This window comes from Myodes glareolus, chromosome 15, assembly GCF_982192425.1.
Source record: "Myodes glareolus chromosome 15, mMyoGla1.1, whole genome shotgun sequence".
Lineage (NCBI taxonomy): Eukaryota > Metazoa > Chordata > Mammalia > Rodentia > Cricetidae > Myodes > Myodes glareolus.
The window spans coordinates 47,217,951-47,240,162 of record NC_142040.1 but is presented as its reverse complement, the minus strand read 5'-3'; the positions used below and the strand labels follow the sequence as shown (position 1 = coordinate 47,240,162).

Genomic DNA, 22,212 nt, shown 5'->3' with positions numbered 1-22,212 from the left:
AGCCCTAAGCAAGTCACGGATAACATCCCTTCTAAGGCTCCCGGATGCTGCAGGAGTGCGGGCAGAAAGAAGATAAAAGTGGAGGAAAGGAAGAAGGGTTGCGATAAAATAGCCTACAGATAAGCGCGGCCATTGTAATCATGAACTCACAGTATCTACAGGCTCCTATACTAAGTCCGAACAAGAGTGACCCTGATAACAGTCAAAAGGAATCTGGGGAGGGGCGGGGAGCAGGCAATGAGGGGGTAATAAAGATGGAAGCGATGAAAGGAGCGTGAGAATAAAGTAATCTGAATGCATTAATACAGGTGACAATTTCAACAGATAACTCTTCTCTGTGTGTACATCTAAATCTTTTCATACGATTTTGTCAAGAGAGTGCATTAATTTTATCCTTATTTAGTTCTTTGGTCCATAATTCAATAGTGAGTAAGTAACTATTATGAACACTGAACAAAACTACAAACAAAATTCAACTGCCCTATACATTGGCTCTCAAACATGAATTCCCAGCAGACCCAGATGGAGAGCATCTACCTATGCAGACGGCTGCTGCCTCCAGCTCCCCCAGTTTCTAATTCAGTACTGAATTAGTAAGGGCTGAGATCTAAGAGTCACTGGTCACGCTGACACTATGGATATGGAGACAGAAAGAACCAATACCCTAAGTGGGGAAAACAGTTTAAAATTGAGCAAGGAAGAGAAATAGTTACAAGACAAAATAATGGGTGCTTAAGAGAAAGACACTCAATGTGTTGTAGGTTCTGAGGAGCGGACATTCTTGTCCTGTGGAGGGATTCGAAGTGATCAAATGGGCCAAAATGAGAAGGACAGTTATAATATATTCTGATGGTAATTATGAGTGAGATGGGGCAAAAGTGAAGGGGAGAATCTGGTGAGCACACAGTAAGTGCAAAGGCTACCAGGATGTAGGGACAGTCCTAAGCAGAGAGAGCCCAGTAGACAACCAGTGTAGAGCTGCCTGTACTTCTGTGTGCAGGCCTTGATTCTCCAGAAGAGGTAGAGCCCTCCAAAGCAGGTGACCTTCTGGGAGGCTGTTCTAATCACAGAAAGTTTGGCAGTGTCTCCGGCCTCTACCTACTAGATGCCAGTAGTACTTACTCCCAGAAGTAACAGACACTGTCACATGTCTCCAAGAGTCTGTTGAAAACAGCCAGTGTCGAAGTTAGGAGAGGCTTTTCACAGGCCAGAGGGTGTACAAGGTGCAAGGTAACTCTTTCTAAAGCAATTTAAAAACATTACTTTTTATATTAAAATAAGAAAACAGCACTGACAGGGAAGCATGCTTAGTTCACATTTAATGAAAAAGCAAACGCATGGGGATTATTAGACATTTCCCAGTTATTCTAACCTGCACCCAGGCTCTCATCGCTCCTACCTGCTGCCATCTGCCATCCTCTCAAGCAGACTTTGCAGCAGGTATAGTTCAGTGGATGGACAGAAAACCATGTAGCATGAACAAGAGACAGTGGGAGCTCAGATGCTCGTGATTTTATCTTGAGTACTTTAAGATTACAGGGGGATCTCAGAACTTGAAAAGGGGTAGCTAGACCAGGATGGAGCTACTCTGAAGCTTCATGGGGTAGAGAACCCCTCCCACCCAACAATGTGATTGAAAAAGATTATCCATTCTTCTAAGGCAAATGGGTTTTATAAACTCCAAGCCTGAGATTTGGGAAATGGAATTATTCATTTTGCAAATAACCAACTAACATAATAAATTAATTAAAGCAAGCAGCAAATATTTTCACAGACCAGTGAGCTATTGCTAAAGGATACAGTACGACTCAAGTACCGCGTTGGCTAAATGTCACTGCGTTGCCACACTGGGATTTTCAGGGTTGAGTTGTATTAGCTAATTCAAATATTCAACCTGAATATGTACTTTAATATCCCCAAACCCCAAGTATCAGACATCATTCTACTTGACAGCTGGACTTTATGTTCAGCTCGTATTACTTCTGAGATTTACACATACTATTTTTGAACGCAAAGTAAGAACAATACTTCTGTGGGGGCAGACTGAATAAAGAAAGACACTGAAAATCCTCCTAGGACATAAATAAGCTTCCTAAGAGTTGCTCCCTTCCAAGGATGAGCCAAAAGCCAACAGAATGGCAATGGTACCTCAAGCATTGTGACAGATGCCAAAAGGCCTGATCTGTTCGTTCTCTGGGTTGCTAATATATTCTGCGTCCCTGTCAATTAGCAGGCTGGTAATAAAAGGCAAGGTGGAGGCCTAAAGTGCAATGGGAGTTCCCAACTCAAAGAAACTCTCTGCGTGTGTTCTGCTCACATCCTTGGCATGAAGTCAGTGGCCTGGTGCAGACTTAAGCAACCCCATCAGTAGAGAATGCCACCTCATGCCAATAAGACCTACATTACAGAAGGATAAGCATCACCTACAACAATTGTCCAGTGCACCAGCCTAGTAATGTGCACCCACTCCCACTTTCTCTATCCACAGAAACCTGGCATATTTCTACTTGGGGTTGGTCAGTAGAGGGCCCAGGCAGGAGACCCCAGTGGATACCTTTAGCCCACCAAGGTCACCTATAATTTGGTGATGGTTTTTTTATCTAAATGCCAGTTTCTGTTGGGGCTCTCTCCTGCTACCAGCCTTTATGGATAAAGTAGAATAATGCTCTGGAGGATCGTGTTTCCTTCATGCTGTCCAGAGCCTTGTCAATTGTCCTATCTTTGAACTCTTCGCAATGACATCATGCAAGGGTGTGCTCTCTACTTACAGGTAGGACCCTGCCTGACCCACTAAGGTTCTGCAATTAAAAAGCGCCTCCACCTGCATTTCTGCCGTTACCTCATCTGAAACTGAATGAGAGAGATTTCAAAGTCTAGAGGGGTCATTTCCCTTCTTTGTCATAAATATAGTGAGTTCCTTCCAGAAGATAAAGAATTGAGTTCAAATTGTTGCCGATACTTGACACAGAGCTAAACTAGTAGCAATAGAAAACGTTGAAAAAGTATAAGTGAGTTTACCTGCATTGATGAGGTCAGCATCGGCTTCGTGCTGTAGTGGGTATGGACCCTGTCAAACATAGCACACCGTCAGTGAGTGACCGAGCCACTCTTCCCCCAGGCACACACAGAAACTGCTTAAATACCTTCCCTGAAGATCTAGAATGCTGACATCTGAAGGCGTGAGGTAAACTTTTCCAAAGATAATTCCTGGTTTTCACAACTCTTTCTCATATTGGTTATGACTGGGCAAGTGAGAAATATTCGTAAAATTACCAGTCTGCTTTCAGAAAAGTAATTCCTTGGTGCCTGCTATGTAGGTATCAAGCATGCTCAGTCTTTTGGCATTGTACCATAACAATGGTGTCTACAAACTTCATGCAAGAATCACACAATCAAGGTGTGTGTGTGTGTCTGTGCACATTTCTAATACCTTTTCTTTGCCTTTATTTCATTAATATTTGTTGGCTTTTATTTGTTTTGTTCTTCACCTGTTTTTTTCTAAAGAGAGGGAGAGATATGGTGTGGAATTGGAATGGTAGGGAGGTGAAGAGGATCTGGGTGGAGATGGGGAGGGAGATCAGAGTATGTTGTATGACAGCCCCCATACCTAACCCAGAGGCTATTTAAGACTGACAAGTTTTCACAAAGGAAAAATTAGTTTTTCTCCAGCTGAGTCTAACTGCATATACAAACAACACTCAAGCAAAGGCCCAATGCTCAGCAGTAGATGGGCAACGAAAAACAAACTCAGTAGTATTTTTGGAATATTTTCATCTCGAAAGATTTTTTTTTAACCTTACAGGTCTTTGGCTTATATATTACGGTTTCTGATTTTATGTTTTCATAGGATCCTTGTGTATGTCTGTGTATGTCTGTGTTTCTTCTTCTTTGACTTTTTTTCTGTTTGTCCTCTTCTGGTCTGGGTTTTTTTGTTTGTTTGTTTTTTAGGTGTCTGTTTGTTTTCTAATGAGAAAAAGAGAGAGGATGGATTTGTGTAGGTATGGAAGGAGGGAGGATCTAGGAAGACTTGTGGGAAGGGAAATCATGATCTGAAAATATTGCATAAAAACCTATTTTAAATAAAAATTAAAATCATTTTTAAAAGTGTGTTTGTATGGAAAAATATTTTTTCAATAATAAAAAAGAAAAACAATAACAAAATAATCTCCTGTTTTAAGTTTGTGATCTTTCTTGGGTCAAATCAATACTAATTTTGGCCCACACAGAGCCAGGGGCCCCAGTTAAACCTACCTGCAACCCATTCTGGTAGGAGAGTGAATGCCACCTACCCTTGTGTTATTTGGCTACAAAGACTGGGAATAGTAGTTCTTTTGTCTTGGTATATAACACTTTGAATGTCTGAGTCTGGGATTCTAATTTTATCTCTCCCTACATCTACACACGGGCATCTTTATGTTACCTTTGCTCAGTTCTCAGTAGAATATTTAAAAACTATAATTGTGTGTATTTGTATATGTGTATGTGTGAATGCACACACATATAAACATGCATACATATACGGATGTTTTGGCGGAAATCAAAATGAGGATTTCACATTCCATGTACATGTTTTCTACTACATTTGAGGTACATCCTTGAGTTAATTTTGTATTCATTTTTATAAAGTAACTCTAGTGAAATGAATGGAGTCCAGCACATTTACCTAATGGCATATACTAACAGAAAAGAGAAGGGGAAGAAGAAAAGATACAAGAGTTAAGAATGAGTAAATACTGAATTTTTAATATACTCCCAAACAAAGGACTGAAAACTATCCTATAAATAAACTGAATTAACACCTAATGTTTTATGTTTCTGCCCATTTCCCTTTCAATGTCCTGTGTGGAAAATTCACATAAACTAACTTCCTCTGTCTTCAAATTGAAGAAGCTGATCACTCTAGACAACCTCGAAGGTTCCTCTAAAGTACAAGTCTTTGAATTCAATAGGAATCGGCCTCTATCCAGACACACTACATTTTTATGTCTCTGGAAATAGCCAGGAGACGGCTCAGCCAATCAACATCTTGTGGGATAATCCTTTACACTGTGTGAATATATGTCACTATGACTGGTTTAATAAACAAGCTGACTGGCCAATAGTTGAACAGAATAAGCTTAGCTGGGAGAGCTGAACTGAGAACACTGGGAGGAAGAAGGGTGGAGTCAGAGGAGAGGCCAGCAGACGCAGAGAGAGAAGCATGATGGACAAGACATACTGAGAAAAGGTACCAAGCCACATGGCAAAGTGTAGGTAAAAATATGGTTTAATCGAAAAGGTAAGAGTTAGCTAGTAATAAGCCTGGGCTATTAGCCAAGTATTTATAATTAATATAAGCCTCAGTGTGCTTATTTGGGAGCTTCTGGTGGGAAAGAAACTTCTTCCTACACTATCTACTATTTATCTGTGGTAATCACATATGTTATCAATACAGAATAATATACATGTATAAATATATACATATACATATATATGTATATATATATAATTTTATCACAGTAACAGTAGAATTCTACTGAGAAGTGATAAAACACTGGAAAATTATATTGGGTAAATTACAAATATCATTTGCTATAGCTCACAGTTAAACAAAAGTTTGTCATCTTACCAAACCCAAGACTCCATTTTCACTTTGAAGGTGAACAGTCATATTTGGACTGATGAAGTTGCTGGCCAGAAGAGGTATTCCTATGCCCAAATTAGCTGGAAGAAAGACGTTAAGGCATAGCATAGCAAAAGCAGAAGTGGTGCTGTAAGTCTTTGCACATATAAATCAGAACAAGAGTCTTCTTTAGATGGAAATGGTTAGGAATATAATAACTGAACATATTCTCTGGACAGTCATTGATAATCCTCCAAAAGGAAAATGTCTAATTAGTCCTTGTCTTCTCAATAACATTAATACGCTTTATCACAAAGGTCAAGGGAGTGGCTTCAAAGGATAACCAAGGTCAATTTAACAGTAGTGTGAGTCATGCATTAGTAAGAAGCGTGGTGAAGTACTCCTTCACTCCCAGCACTCAGGAGACAGAGGCAGATGGATCTCTGTGAGTTTGAGGCCAGCATGGTCTACATAGTGACTTCCAGGACAGTCAAGGCTATTTAGAGAGACCTTGTCCCCCCAAAAAAAGATAAACAAATAAAAAAAATATTTTAGTAAGACATATACGAGGAAACAAACGGCTATGCACCATTAGTGCTGACTAAGGCAGATAATAGAGAAAGACCATGAAGATGAATGAGATGAGTGATGAACATCCATCATTGGCAATACAGTGAATAAAGAGCAACCCCCAGGAGTCGTTATCATATGGGACAAGCATTGCAGTCTCTGCTTATACATCAAAGGGGAGTCAGCTGAGAAAAGCCTGGGAGATGATACCCACTCAGCCCAGGCTGACTACCCCCATTTCCAACGCAGAAGACGGATGATGGCCAACATGATACTCTCTTCCCCTGTGTAAATTCTCACTATCGCACAAGTGCAAGTAGAAAAAAAAAATCAAAAACTAAAGAGGGACAGAGCTGGAAATAAAGGAGAAATAGCCAAACCCTCTCAGTCAAGAGACAGTAGAAATGACCAAAACTCAAAGAGAAGGGAAACTCCTAGGATGGACATTTTCTAGTTTGGTCTGCCCCGGGTCTGTAAGTACAGCTTCATGGAAGTCAAACTCCATAAATATTTCTCTTATAATACACCATGTGCATCATAGTTCAATATCTAGTACACTGAAAATTATCAAAATGGTGAACACATACTGAAAATAAGCAAAATGGTAAATAATCTCATTGTTATTTAAATGCATTCAAACGTCAGGCACTAACTCTACTAAATTATGTCCACTCTGGTATTTTTGCCAAAGAAAAAAGGGGGGAGGTACAGAAGTTGAATCATTCACTGAGTACCTTTATAAATTATCAGACCAAAGAGCTCATTCATTCGATCTTCTTCAAAGGAAGCAGAAACTTGCTGAGGAGTGGGGTTTTATGGCTCACTGAGTAACCAAATGTCAGAATGCCAAGAACATAAATAGCACTGGTTACAACAGGGATTCTAAGATTCGAAGCCCTTATCCTGAGTAACACATAGCTCCTTATCAAACTTCTAGCTAAATGTCAAACTGTGCAAAAACATAATGCACATTCTACAATTACTGTGTATTTTAGTTGCCATCAAGAAGGCAAATAGATCACAAACATTGACTTTCTATATCTTGCTACCCCTGGATTACATATCCCATTCTGTAAAGTCTGACTACTTTTAAAGTAAAAGTGAACTGAACAAGAATCATTACTCACAGGCCTAATAGCCTGTTGATCATGGAGAATCAAAGACTGCATATTTGGTGGCGTTCAGACTGACAAAGGATACCATACATGCCGTCCTCAAACTCAAGAGCTGCTCTCCTGATGATCCGCTCCCTGACATCTTCTCCAGGCTTACCAGATTTGCCTTTTCCATCGCCTTCCTTTCGGAGTGATAAACGCTTCAAAGTAAGTAGCAACAAATTATTCACGTTTAAGATCTGCTTTCAAATTTCTCATTGCTTCAACATAAAAATTGGCAGGAAAAAAAATAGCACTCGTTCCCAGTAGGAGGCAAGTCTACAATATAATGAAGCATCTTTTAAAAAGAATGCATGAGTAATACTTCATGACAGAGACCATTCTTTAGGCAGCCAATAAAGCAGGTCAGTTAGATTTGTTTGAAGGGGAAGGCAAACCAGCTTGTACTGTGAAACAAACAATCCCCTTTTCATTGCCGTTCTGACTGCTGCACTGTTCTACCTACGACTTGACAGCTGATTTCTCCTCAGGTGTTAACAAACAGAGCCTGAATAAAAGAAAAGACATAGGCCCTGGGCATCTGTTTCCTGGGGCCGCCAGGATGTGTTTACCAGGTGGTCCTGAGGCCAATTGCTGATTTCCACCTGCAGAGTCTAGACGGGCTTTGCTATGTGTACTGGAAACAGTCAGAGAACCATTTCCATGACTAAATCTCCTTAAAACAGACTGGTGTGTCTGTAAATCTCTCATCCTAGCTCTCAGGGCACCAGATAGCAGTCTGGGCTTGTGTATTGCCTTTTGCTCTGACTCCTAACATCCCCTGCTATACATCTATTGTGGTGCTAATCCCTGGAAACTTTTGAATCTTGACATCAACTGAGACCTCGCAGGTCAGTCATTGTGGAGAAGTCCCAGTGCTCGTCGTACCCAACCCTTGGAAACTTTCGTGACACATCTGCCCATAGCGCAAGGCTAGTTACAAACTCTTTCTTTATTCCATAAACATACAGAACTATTTCAAGATGGATATTTCTAAGAAAGCATTAAGACTTCAGAAGGGTAAAGCCATCAAAGACCTCATTATTCACCTCTACCCTCAAAAATAGCTACCCAAAATCAGGAATCATAAATTGTAACCATTACAGAGTCCGGGCAGATATGACAGCCTACAAAATCACAAGTTGTGGAGACACTGTTACGCTGGGCAAACGTGTAGTCGGTTCCTTTCCGATGGACACACCAAAGGCTCCTACTTAAGAGTAACACTGGTAACCAGATCCAATAGACTGGCAAAACATGCTCTGTAAAGTACCTCAATTCTTTTCTCATATTTTTCTCCTTTTATAAGGCGGTGTACGTAAATCTTCGGAATGTGGATATCCTCTGGGGCGAATGATCCAATGTCTACAATTTCTTCAACCTAGAGAAAAAGAGGGGAAAAAAAATGTTAAGTAAGACAGTCATGGCTTAGAATGGACATATTTATGTTTTTAAAAGTAAAGCATATAAAAATTCATATCTCACTTGTGAATATGGTATAAATAATACGCAAGTGTACCTATAAAAGGGCATGCAATGTATACCATACCTTTTAAACCCACAACTGAGAAGAACCCCAAATCGACATATCTGAATGCAATACTCAGGACATAAAGTGACAGATCTTAGCCTTTTCCAAAAGAGGTCCGGTTACAAATTCATCAGATTTACGAGGGCAGCTGCTTGGACTTTCATTAACTGCAGCTCAGCAATACAAAGCTCAAAAGCACACTCCTTAAAATTCGTGAGAAACTTATCACGTCAAAGACAAAATCTGTATGTAACAACGTCTGTGCGGTCAACTGAAGAGGTTTTTAAATATAGATGCGGACGCCCGTCATAGCCATTTTTAATTATTTCTGTTGTTCAGAATCATGACAGAACTGTAATCATTGAAATAATTTCCCTCCAAGATGGATAATTGATTTTAATATGGAAATTTCAAGAAGGAATTATTAAGTAATAACTAGAAGTAGGCAAATTAATTCAAATCAGAGTTATTCACAGGCATTTTGAAATAATATAAAATGTCCCCAAATTAATCTACTATTTTAGGATTCTTTTTTTTTTTTCTCCTGCGACATAAATGAACTAAGAATGACAGAGTCAAGGAAAACTAATCTTAACACTGAGTTCTGGTTAAAGCTAATTTTGGCTAAAGAATTAGCTTTCTCATGACACATGCACAATGAGCTTACTGGATTTCGTACTTGCCATGGCTTGACGCTTGGATGTTTCCCATGGGCTATATGAAAAGATTGGAGAAATCCTCGGGTTGCTTAGGGGAGGCTAACTTTTATGGAACTATGGCCCCTTCATCTGTGCTTTCTGTTCTCTGACCACAGTGAAGCAAGCTGTTCCATCACACATCCCCCAGGACTACTATCTAGCACCCACCAGAGGTCCCAAAGGCAGTGGGCATGTCTGATCATGAAAGAGTAATTCAAAGCCATAATCCCCAAACAATCCTTTTCTCTTCATGAGGTAATTACCAAATCTTTTATTATAGTGACAGGACTCTCAAACAATGCCTGAAGCAAATATTTATTTGCTTATGAGCTGATGTTTTTAAACAAGTAGAGTTATTCTGAACCTGCCACCTAAAATATTAAGGAGACTATCCAGAAGTCTGTGGAGTTCAGACCTCACTATGGCATTCTGTTATCCTATCTCTCTCCAGCTTCCTGTCACAGAGAAGGAACACAGATTACAGACGTTCGGTTGCTACACAATGCCCACAGACAGCTGAAGAAGACCAGGGCACTAGGTGAGAACTACCTTTCTGGTGAAAAAGACCTGCAGAAATGACAATGCTGGGAAAGAATCATGTGGCATCCAAGTTGAGTGAGAGTGTGGAGATGAACTTGGGAACAAGCAAGGACAGAAGACTGCGGGTAGGGTATCCTTCTAGAGCAGATGACAAGAAGACTTCTTGCCATATTCTCTTGTTCTCCCCTCTACACCTATGGTATCATTTATAATTATCATTCAAAATCTCCCCCCTCTCTCCTTTCCTCCTTTCCCTTCTGCCTTTCCCCTTCTCTCTTTCTCTCTGTGTACGTGGTGCATGTACATGTTTGCGAGGGAGTGAGCATGCCTGTGTGCAAGTTACCATGCACATATAGGCGTATGTATGTGCAGGCCAGAAATTGCCAATGGTGTCCTTCTCAGTCTTCCCACTTCATTTGTTTATTTGCTTGAATGTTTATTGGACAAGATTCTTCACTGAACCTATCACTCATGACCTTGGCTGGGCTGACTGGCCCACGAGCTCCAGGGACCCAGGGCACACAAACGTGTGCTCCCACAACTGACTGTTTTATGTGGTTACTAGAGATCCAAACTCAGGCCCTCATAGTATACAGCAGGCACTTGACTGACTGAGCTTTTGCCCAGTCCCTGCCCCCGTCCCAACTTTTTCTACAATGTGGGGATCAGGCTAAAAGAAGCCAGAAGCAGTTCTGAGCAGTTAGGCATTGTTCCTATGTCTGAACCAGGTTGCAACTTTGAGTCTCTACAGCTCGTTCATAACTTTACCTTGTTTTCTATTTGAGCCTTCAATGAAATTCTTGACTTCCAAAATGTGTTTCTACTATACTGATCCTCAGTATACAAGAAGGCTTATTATTCAAGAAAATATCGATCACAGAATTCATAAAGTCAGAAACAACATCAATGTTCAACAGTAGGAAATTGGTAAAAACAAACACCATGGGTCTTAACACAATAAACCGAAATTATGCTTTGGTAATATTGAATAGCATTTTATAAATTAATGTTTCATAAAAAGAGAAGATTTTTTACAAGCAAATATATATACTTCAATGCAACTACACCATTTTCCTTTTTTCTTTCTTGATAAACATATTAATTACAAAAATGGTAGATATTTAGACACTGGCATATTGTACCAATCAATCCAGGGTAATTTAGCATTTCCTTTCAGCACAACTATATTTAGACCTAGGAAAAGCAGAAGCACAGTGAAATGTTAATACGTCCTCTCTCTGGGTAGCTGTACAAGTTATTTCTGTGGGAGGGGGCTGCTTGCAGAGGCCAGTGGACAACCTTGGGTGCCATTCCTGAGGCATTTCCCACCTCCTTTTTTGAAACAGAGTCTCACTGACCTCTGTGTGACCACGTAGCTAGGCTAGCTGGCCAACAAGTTCCAGTACTCTGCTTGTCTTTGCCTCCCAGGGTTGGAATTACAAACATTCATCCAGGCAGGTGGGCTGGGGTTGGGTAGGGGGTGATGTTTAAACAGGGTTGTGGGAACTGAGCCTGTACACAGGTCCTCATGCTTACAAGCAAGCACTTTCCTGACTAATGTATATCTCAGCTCTGGGAAAGGTATTTTTGCTAAACCTTTAAGGGGAAAAGCCTAAAAAACAGAGTTGGGATTTGGGTAGGGTGCCCAGGGCCTCACAAATATTCCAAAGGTGTAAGAGACACTAAATAGATGGTTTTCCAAACCAGGAAATACAAGAAATGAGGCTGGTGAGAGAGTTCACAGATACATGGTAATATGAAATAGTAAAGGTATAGAAATCAATTACAACACCAGGAAATAAATACAGGAACCTTTTCCCTGTTCCCTTGATGAGCAAGCTTCTCGTGGATTTTTTCCAATACCTAACATGACTGCAGTCAGTCTGGCCTTCAGATGTCTTGCTGGGATTACAATAGCAACTTTCTAATGTCTCTGTCCGACTTACTCTTCAGCAAGATCAAGGAAAATGATGAAGAAGGGAAAAAGAGAGAGTGGTCCTTACTTAAACTGGAAATTTCAAGAGTAAACAATAACTTTTGACTCTTCTGGTTCCCCCAATTAGTTTCTTCTAAACTTATGAAATCAAGACAAAGCTTCATGACTAAGGGCAATTATAACTTTCACAGCAAACACAACAAACGTGCCCTAGTTGAACATTTTAAAAAGCAGTCATTCAGTTCAACATGATCAGTTCCACACTGTGTAGTGCTGATTTCCGTATTGTAGGAAATGTGTGTGCGGCTCTTGTCAAAGCCATCCCAACACACCACTGTGCTGAACACTTCTATACAAACAAACAAGGCTTTCTCAGAGTTGACAGCAAATATTTAAAGTACAACCCCAAAGGAGAAAATCTGTTTTGAAACAATCTATGAGGGGTTCAATGACAACAGAACAGCAGAGGCAGAAAATATCTGTACAGTGTCTGTGCGCAGGGCTGAAGATGGTCCCAGTTTCGCGTGATCTTGAGACACACCCATGAAGAGCCAACAGGGTGATTTAAAAGCCCAACGTGATCAAGTTATAACACAGGCAAGAAAGGAAATCTGACAGCTAAGAAGGAAATGAGCTCCCACGGAGCCCTCAGCAAAGGTGGCAAAGGCAGTACCAGGGCAAAATCAAAGGACTGGGGGAGGAGGGCAAATGTAAGCGTCCTTGGACAAACTCAAGATGGAAGAACGGTAGCTAAGAACAACCCAACCTTCTCCCTGGCACTATGAATAGTTCTCACACAGCACCATCTGGTACAGCTCAGAATCCAGACACTCGACGCTTCTCTAATTAGTACCTGTCTTCGTTCAGTCGTTAGCAGGGAAATCGAGGCTAGGAAATGATAATCATTATTGATTTGAACTTTGTTTTTTTAAAGGTTTACTCCCTCTGCCTTGCGCTGTCCCTACTTTATAAGCGTGAAGTTTTGTTTTAAAGCCCCGAGGAAGGCAAGTATTCATCCGTGGTGACAACGTATTTGTATCCAGCATCTCAGGGAGAACGGAGGAGCTGTGAGGAAATACTTAAATAACATAAGGTTTTTTATTTTAAAAAACAATCTTACTTTATTGGTATAAGAGACTTTTTTAAGCAATAATCTCAGTTTGTTACATCCACAAACATGGGCATGCTCCTAAAAACCGTGAGAGAAAATGGGTGCAGGGCAGCAGAAGTCTGCAGTAGTGTCCCACAGGAAGCAAAGTGAAGTACACACTTCAGCTGTCACAGAGGTTAGCAGGGACGCCCTTCTTTTGCCAGGAAAATAGCCCAGGTCTGAAGGAGAGGTGCTGTGGATGAGAGTTTCACCCAGAGAAGGAGAGTAGGAAGAAATGGAGAAATATTTATCATTTGGAACAATGCAAAAGGGCAAAAGAAACTCAACAGAGGATGACCACCTGCTTAAGCCTCATGCTAAGACAGAATATAGCCAGTTGAAAGACCAAGAACAAATGTACAGATGGGCATCTTCCCGGAAATGCACAAGGACGGAAGAGCGGGGGTACCACCATCGTGGTATTAATTACATTCGTTTCTTCATGACGATCCACCTATGGCCATTAGAAGCAGTAGGTAATATGATTGCAAAGCTGTCACTGAAGACTTGCAGATCAGATCTCATGCCAAAGGACACTCCACTGTGTCTGGTGAAATCAGGCTGATTAAAACAAAATGATGTCAAGAAAATGTGCACCTGCTGGAACAGTCAGACATATAAATGAAATATAGTAACAATATCTAAAGTAGGGCTGAGAAGAGAAAGGCTATATCACCCTGATGGCCATAAAATCAGACTCTTCTTCACCCTAGAAAAGATGAGGATGACCAGTTTTAATGGAAGTGACAAAACTGGCTCGGACATAAGACAGTGACATCAACAGAGATGCAAATTCTTGGAAGACCATTTGCTGATGGATTCTGTATGGCTTTCTGACAAGCCCTGTCTTTCACAGTGAAATTATGGCATGAACCGTGATTCTGGTCTCTGAACCAACGAAGATAACGCTGCTTGCTCAAGTAGAGATGATGGGAATCTTGAGTGAAAATGGCTGACTAAAATTGGTTTTCGTAATGAATCAGGGAGTGATTCCGAAAATAAGTCCTGGTCTTTAAGGAGGTCTATCTCCAGACTTCAGAACATTTGAAGAAAAGAGAAATCAGATCCAGTGCCACAAGCTGAAAATGACAAATGGGCTCCAGAGGGCCACTGTCCGAGGCTCCTCCACTCTGACATTGACCTTGATGATGAAAAGAATTTTCTGTAAAGAGGAGAGTTTTGTAACTACAGCGTGGGCAACCATATCAGCTCACACTTTAAATGCCGTGCACAATACAGACATGTAGGACCTAGGACACATGGAGGATCTCTGACACTTTAACAAGTGTGTCACAGGAGTGCAGTGGGAGCGACATGAGGCTTGTCCCAAGTGCCGACAGCAATGCCGGGATGTGTTCTGCTGCTGCTCCCGCTGAAGAATTAGGACCGGTCATCTCCACTGCTTGGGATGAAGACAGAAGAAACAGAGCAGATCAATTCCTTTCTGCCTCCATCTTTGTCATAGGAAGAAAGGACAAAACTAGTATGGATGAGGAAGAACCAAATTCTAAGTTGAAATACTGATTTTCTGAACTAACACTAGACTTCAAGATACTATCTCCCAGAATTCTTTAAAAGTCAAAATATACAATCACCAAGTTGCCATCAAGAGAAAAATGAAAGAGACATCAGCAAAAAGTAGAGGCAACAACACTCCTTTCAGGAAAAACAAGGAAAACGCTCCATTCAGTCTATAGTAGCATGTGCCAATGGCTTATTAACAGCTGGTATGTGTGGTCATAAAGAACAGATATAATTGGGCAACAGTACAACCTTCCTCCAGTTTGTGGGGTGCAAAATATACGTCGCTGGTCTGTGACCAACTAGCACGTAGGAAATCCATGAGGCAATATACTGTGCCGATTTGTACAGCAAGAGATCAAGCCCTTTAAGTGGGAGCTCCACAGATTTAGTGGGGAAATGTGAGACAGGTACATACCTTAGACCAAGAAGTACTAAGCGTGGATAAGATTCAGCCAGGAAGGAAACAATCGGGACACTTGCTCTGATGGGAAGAGAGATGACAAACAACTCCAAATGGCAGAATGCTGGAGAGATGGCTCAGCAGTTAGGAGGGCTGGGGACTCCTACATGGCAACTCGTAACTCCAGTTCTAGAGGATCTGATGCCTTTTCTAGCCTCCACACGCACATGGTACACAGACATACGAATATGCATATATACATATATGCAAAATAACCATATATATAAAAATAAATAAACCATTTAAAAAAATAAAAATAAAAGTGGCTGTGGTGGCACCCACCTTTATTCTCAGCATGCAGGATACAGCAGCAGGTGGCTCTCTGTGAGTTCAAGCTCAGTCTGGTTTACATAGCCAGTTCTACATAACTCAGTCTGCTAAAACTATAGCTTATAGCCTAATCAGTAGGACCTATTACCCCAAAAAGGTAAGAATATAAACATGAAAAACCCCAGTAGCTCTTTTTTGCAATTTGGAATAATTGGTTTTTAATGCAAAAATACTTTATAAGCATTATTTTTTATCTTCATCACCTCTACTAACAAGTTCAAACAGCATAGCTTGGCCTATTCTGTTATTCGGCTTATAATTTGACTGACAACCAAAAAAAAAATGCCAGTCTGCACTAAATGTATAATTTTATAATGTATACTTTCATAATATGTAAACCACAATCCCAAATTTCCAACTTGTACTTGCCATTTCTTTTTCTAAATAAAAACCTCATTAAGTCTTTAACAGATCCAGACAAAAAAATTAAATGGAGTATATCTAACCAAAAAAATAAAATATTTCTAACATTTTTATTCAAAACACTATTTGCTAATAGTAAGAAGAAATTACACCATTATCACACACTCCAGGAAAGTCAGGCAGACAAGGCATAATTAATAGAGCGAAAAACCAAGAACAGTTCTCAGTGAGGAGAGTTGAGAAAACAGGAGGATTAAAACCTGGGGGATTTCACAGCCACAGACTTGTGATGTTGACAAATAAAACTTGAAAGGTTAACGCCAAACCTCTCCAAAGTTATTCTGTAAGACGTTCCCTTCCCACTGGGGCTGTTAATCATCCTTGGAGCTTTTTATAATCCAAGAACAAAACATAATGCACCAACTACACAGTGGAACAGGGTTAAACGCTGACATTTCCAGAACACAGTTAATGTTGCTAAATCTAACAGAGAGTGTGACTTGCATTCAGTTTGTGAATGAGTCAATAATCCCTGAATCTAACATCACTTAGCAGGCACAGCAAAGCAGAGCTTTCAGCATCCTCTTCCTCTCCTAAATGTTCTCCACTCCAGCTTCTATGGAGTGGCAAGGGCAGCTCTGCTCATTTCGGCTCGAAAATTAAAATGTTGTATTTGGTTTGCCCGATGAGTGTGAGGTAGCCACAAAATACAAAAGTCAGCAAATCTCAGAACAAAATGCTCTTATTCCTTCCCCGTAGGTTGGTTTCAAAAACCGTATCATTGCGCCACAGAGAAGTAGAAACACACTCACCACATTCTCCTCTATGACCTGAGCATTAGGATCAAGCTGTCTATCTCTTAGTATAAACAGAAGCGTCATGCAATGAGCTTTCCCAGAAATCATTGCCTGGTGCCAGCTTTTTTACAATAGGAAATCACAGCACATAGCTATCACTGGGAAAAGCAAGGTCTACTCAGAGTCTACTTGATACATGCACCTCATCCCTGAAACTCAAAGGATATTTAAGTTAAATCATGATCTTCTGAAAAAAGAATTTAGATTATAATATATAATTACAACATTCCTACCTTTCCTTTCTTCCCTCTCATTTCCCCACTAAAGAAAAGTAGACGTGGCTGGTTGATACAAGTAAATTCGATGTGGTGAGACCCACTTACAACCCCAGCACTTGAGAACCTAAGGAAGAAGGACTGACAGAGGTGATGGCCCTCTGAACTACACTGTGTATCTCAGGCTAGCCATGTATTTTAATGACTTCTAGGATGAGAAAAAAAAAAGACAATAGACTGCTACAAAGGGAATACAGATGTAGAGTTAGATTCCTGACCATCTAAGTAAACCACTGAAGGTCAATCTCTAAAATGCAGACATCAAAGTGTAAATGATGCCTAACAATCTTTCCACCTCTCTCTCCCATGTTGTACATTTGCCTTATTTCCAGAATATTCTGTAAACAAGTCCAGAGAGGGCACACATTATTGGACAGTGTCTTCTTAATTAGTCTGGGTCACTGACATGCTGGATCAATCTGTTCCCTATTACTGAGCACATGCTGCTAAACGCAACACATGGTTTTAATTCCGCATCACACAGTCTATCTCCCTCCCACTCTCAGTACTTGGCTCACCAATTTTCTCCTGACTAATACGGCTGTTGCACTCACAAGAGCAGACGATGTGGCACCAATCCATAGCCCTCTACATAGCCCATTAACTAACATTAAGGTCCTCTAAACAAGATACCCCATCTCTTCCGGCCAGCGTTAAACAGCATGACTGAAAGTAAAGGATCCCAGAGAAGTCGGAGGAAGCTGGTCACAGTAACAAGGAAGGGAATTTCAGAACAGCTGGGAGCGTGTTATTACGTCACAGTGCAGGACCTGGCAATGGCCTCAACTATAAAGCCGCCAGAAAGAATCACAGATAAAAACACATTTTTCCTTTCTTACACCAAGGCATGATGATGTCAATCAAGCAGAATGGACAGAGCATTTCTAAGTTTGGAAAGTGTTGCTTATATTGCAAAATGTCTGGCTCAGAGACTCAAACATCACTTAATGAGTGTCTATTATATGCCAAGCATCATGCCACATGCAGAGCTACGTTATGACGAGATCATGAGAGATTCCCAAGACGTTCATGGCAAAGACAAACAGGCAGGTAATCATAGCATACAGTAGCAAGGAATGCTATGACAGGGGAGAGTTCCACAGACAGAAATGGTGCAATGAAAAGAACGAAGAAGACATTCTAGGTAGGAAAGGCACAGAGTCCAAAACAGTTGGAAGCTTTAGGTGAAACGTGGGAAGATGTTCTTTGAGAAAGATTTCAGGATACGTAGGAATGGGAGGGGGGGTCAGAAAAAAAGATTTGGAATGTTTAATTATAAGCAATAATGAACCTAATTTTGGAAAAAGAGTTAGAAATGACAACTGATCACTTGAACAACAACAAAAAAATTCCTTTATTCTTGAAAAAATTCACAAGTTCACCTCAGCTAATGCCACTAGAGCAGTTTGACTACTGTGCATTCCCTGTAGGGAGAAAAAATTAAAATTGTGGCAATTAACTTCCCTTACTCTTCTCAATTTTTGGCTATATACCTGGACTCTTCTAGAGGACTAGTAACAGGCCACTGGTATATTTGAATATGTTCTAACTTTAGTAGGCTGCCATGCACAGCATGTTCAAACTACAAGAGTGGTGTGCGCAAATGGCTTATAAGACACAACCACCAGCTCTGGAGAGCTCCACGAGAAATGTTTTCTGGTTTCCTTCTCACACATTTCATGCTAAAATCATTTATGAAAGCCGTGACTGAAAACACTTTCTTCATTCAAAGATATTCATGAACAATAACAACACACCCTAGAGATTCGCCCCTTTAAAAAAAAAAACAGTTAATTTAAAATACTAAACAATCTTGCATAAGCCCTAATTATCGCTTCAGTATTTGTAGAGTTGATCTATATTAGAAGTGGGGAAAAAAATAACATTTTTTGACAAGGTCTCTGAAAGGAGTGAGGAAAGCCAGTATTATTTTTAGTGGGAGTGACTTGAAAATCTCGAGCTAAATTCTCAACAGAAACACAGGATGAATTGATAAGTAGGACGGAAGTTGCTAGTTAACTAAAAGAGGAAATGGAATTTTTATCACTTTTTTGCAAGATGGTTTTGTAAGAGCCTGCTTGGTTCATGTCAGCCACCCGGTACTTATTCAATAACCATTTCAGAGGCTATAATAGGTAAAGAATACGAAACCATTAAGTCATGTTAAAAATAACACCCTCTGGCCCATCTTTTCTTTGTGTGAAGAAAATCTACATTCTCACTTACAACCAGATGATTGTGTGAGAAATTAGGACCATGAGATTTCAAGAGCTGACTCAAAATAGGGACTCAGCAGAGCATTTGACTGGCATTTTATTTAGGGAACAGACTGCAGGAAGAGCGGTTGGCCATGGTCACCTTCCTCCACATTTACTTCAGTAACTGGGAGACTGCTGGAGGTTCACAATGCTCTTCCTACCCCAGTGAACTTCCTACCTATAGACAGCAAAGTTCCTCCCAGGGGTCAGGCAGACAGGAAGATCCTCCAGGATGCCAAGTTCAAACTCTGAGTGTCTTGGACATGTACGCCAACCACACTCCAGAACCTTATCATTCTTCCTCTGAAACAATTTCTCATCTGAGTGGGATACTCAAGAACATCGGGCCCCGGGTAGAGAGCATTCATGGTGCTGTAAGTTGATGTGGAGGCTACAAGGAATAGGAAAAGACAAGAATGGTCTTACCCAGGACGGATACTGAGCACCACAGCTCTGCACTGCCAAAGGGCAATGCTGGTACAGGTGCAGCAGGAGCATGGGGGTAACCAACTGCTTTCTCATTGACGCAAGCTCTAAGGAGGGAGTTCATAGTACCGAGCAAACCTGGTCAAAATCCCATGGGCAGCAGGAGGAGCTTAGGATTGTTTTGCCAAATGGTCGTATTATTAAACTTCCTTCTAAAGCCTTATGCTTATACCAGGCACTGTGCAGCCCTTGGCATTGGTCAGAGAAGCTTGTACCAGTGGGCAGCAGTCAAAGCACAGAGCCTTAACTAGACAATGCACTGAGTGTTGGGCCTGTACCTCAAGACCTGTAGGACAGAAAAAAGCTTGGCTCGAGTTTGAGTGAGGATAAGACAGCAAAATTTAGGTAGACGCCCCTCCAGCCAGAGGGTGGGTTTGGCTGCCTCTCACTGGATGGAGGTACCCCCACATCACACCACGTCACTTAAGCTATATAAGCTGACGCTCACAGTAATAAACAGAGTTCCTGCTTGACCGGACTTCCTATCGCATCTGATTGTCCTGCATATGGGGAATGGGTGGATAGCTCACTCACCTATTCCTGGAGAGTAAAGAGGCCTAGCAATGACTAGGGAAGTACAGAGGCTTAAGAAGCCTGGCAACTGGGCAACTGAGGGCAAGTCATGGGACATGCTTGGCAATAGAGGGGACAGGGGACATTTATATGTCCCTTTGCCCACAAAGGTTCAGAGAACATCACAGAAAAAAAAAAAAGAGCAGAAAGGAAGAACCAGAGGATGGTAAGGAGTGCTGTGAAATTCTGTCTTCCAGACTTGACATGGCGAGATGGCAAGGTTGCCAGCACAAGAGCAAGCCATATAGTGGTACTCCATACATGATTCATGAAAGACATAGAGACAAGCCAGCTCATGACTGGTGATCACCTTCGCTTGTCATCAAAGGTACAAAGTTAAAGCTACAAGACAGTTTTTTTACCTAACAAATTATCAAAAACATGCTTAAAATATCATATTCATGTTGTCAAGCAGAACTCAAAGTTATGCTTTTACATGTCACCGAGGGTATTGCTTCTACAGATAAGAATTAGCAGCATATATTTGTCAGAACTTTTAAAAATGTATATACACACAAACACACCAAGGAGGAGAGGGGTAATTAAAGAAGAGAGTGAATAATCAAAACATCAGAAAAAATAGTGAATATGAAAATTAAATAAAAATTTGTTAATAAAAATTTTACTATAACACTTTATCTTTATTTGGGGAAGATTGTAGAGACACTTCAAAACACATTTAGTGTTTTATATGTTGAAATATATATACATAAGTATTAATTTTATTTAAAAAATGATGTGTCTAAAGAGGAATTAACAAAATTCAGCCCAAACACTGCTGACTCACTGTCCCCTAAGGTTTCTTGGCTTCAGGCAGTATATTCTCCACACTAATTCTATTCCATCCTCAATTAATGTCTTTGGACCTTTGAGTCATGAGAAACTGTGCAAAGTATCCAGGATGCTACCTTAACTTCCATCATATATGAACATTTACAGCAATAAGACCAAAACATGAAGAGGGCTCTCACTGTAGCGTTAGTATCCCAAACTCTCAGCCCAGAATAGCTACTGATCCAATAGCAAGAGCTACCATTACAATGTCTTATCTTCAGCCTGCTTTCTTAAAGAACCCAGGATCACCAGCCCAGGGATGGCACCACCCACAATGGGCTAGGCCCTCCCCCATCAATCACAGGCCTGCCTACAACTCAATCTTATGAAGGCATTTTCTTGAGTGTCCCTCCTTTCAGATTGCTTTAGCTTGTGTCAAGTTGACATAAAACTATCCAGCACACCATCCAATTACTAATTTCAAGTTTTCAGGTCAGTCCTATCTTCTATTGTAATGGTCTATGGTCTAAGACAGTGAATATGTCTCTTTTACAGAAGAAATGCCTTAAACAGAATGTAATCACTTCTTCCTACCCCTGACCTGTAAGAGAACAGGCCTGATTATAAACAGAATAATAGATACATATTAAAATAGTTACTTTTCCCCTCTCTTCACAGAAACACAAGGAGGGATCTAAGAGTTCAAACTCAAAATATGTATGGTCTCTTCTAAGAAAGGGCCACCCTGGTGTTGGTAGCTCCTGGCTTGTTGACATGACCCTCCAACATCACAGTTCAGCTTCTCTGATCCCAAGGATGGTTTTCAGGGAGGCTTCTGTTCAGGACTCTGGTTGTTTGTCTCCTCATTTGAGAGCAGTGGTTTGTCCTGTGAATTCAACTCTCTGAAGGAATCACGGTGAATTGTTGGTTGTTCTTTTATCAACTATTTCTTTTAGTGACTGTGATAAATGCTGTCTTCTAAGTTCTTTAAATGCTGGATTCCAAAGTGGAAGTGCTCATTTTTTAAAGATTAATCATAATGAAAAGTTGCTACACAGATTGCTGAAACTTCAATCTTGAATGTAAACTACTATTTAAATGTTTATAAACTTCATTTTCCATGCAAGGAAA

General features: G+C 40.6%; 1 protein-coding gene across 1 annotated transcript in view; it reads right to left on the bottom strand.

The window, feature by feature from the left end:
* Oxct1 (3-oxoacid CoA-transferase 1) overlaps positions 1-22,212 on the bottom strand; it is a 121,450-nt gene that overhangs the window by 53,000 nt on the left and 46,238 nt on the right. Inside the window, exons 8-11 of the mRNA XM_048428499.3 lie at positions 8,600-8,707; positions 7,373-7,487; positions 5,609-5,703; positions 3,019-3,067 (exon numbers count right to left, since the gene is read on the bottom strand). Of these exons, the coding sequence (XP_048284456.1) occupies positions 3,019-3,067; positions 5,609-5,703; positions 7,373-7,487; positions 8,600-8,707 (367 nt within the window). The remainder of the gene's footprint in view (positions 1-3,018; positions 3,068-5,608; positions 5,704-7,372; positions 7,488-8,599; positions 8,708-22,212) is intronic.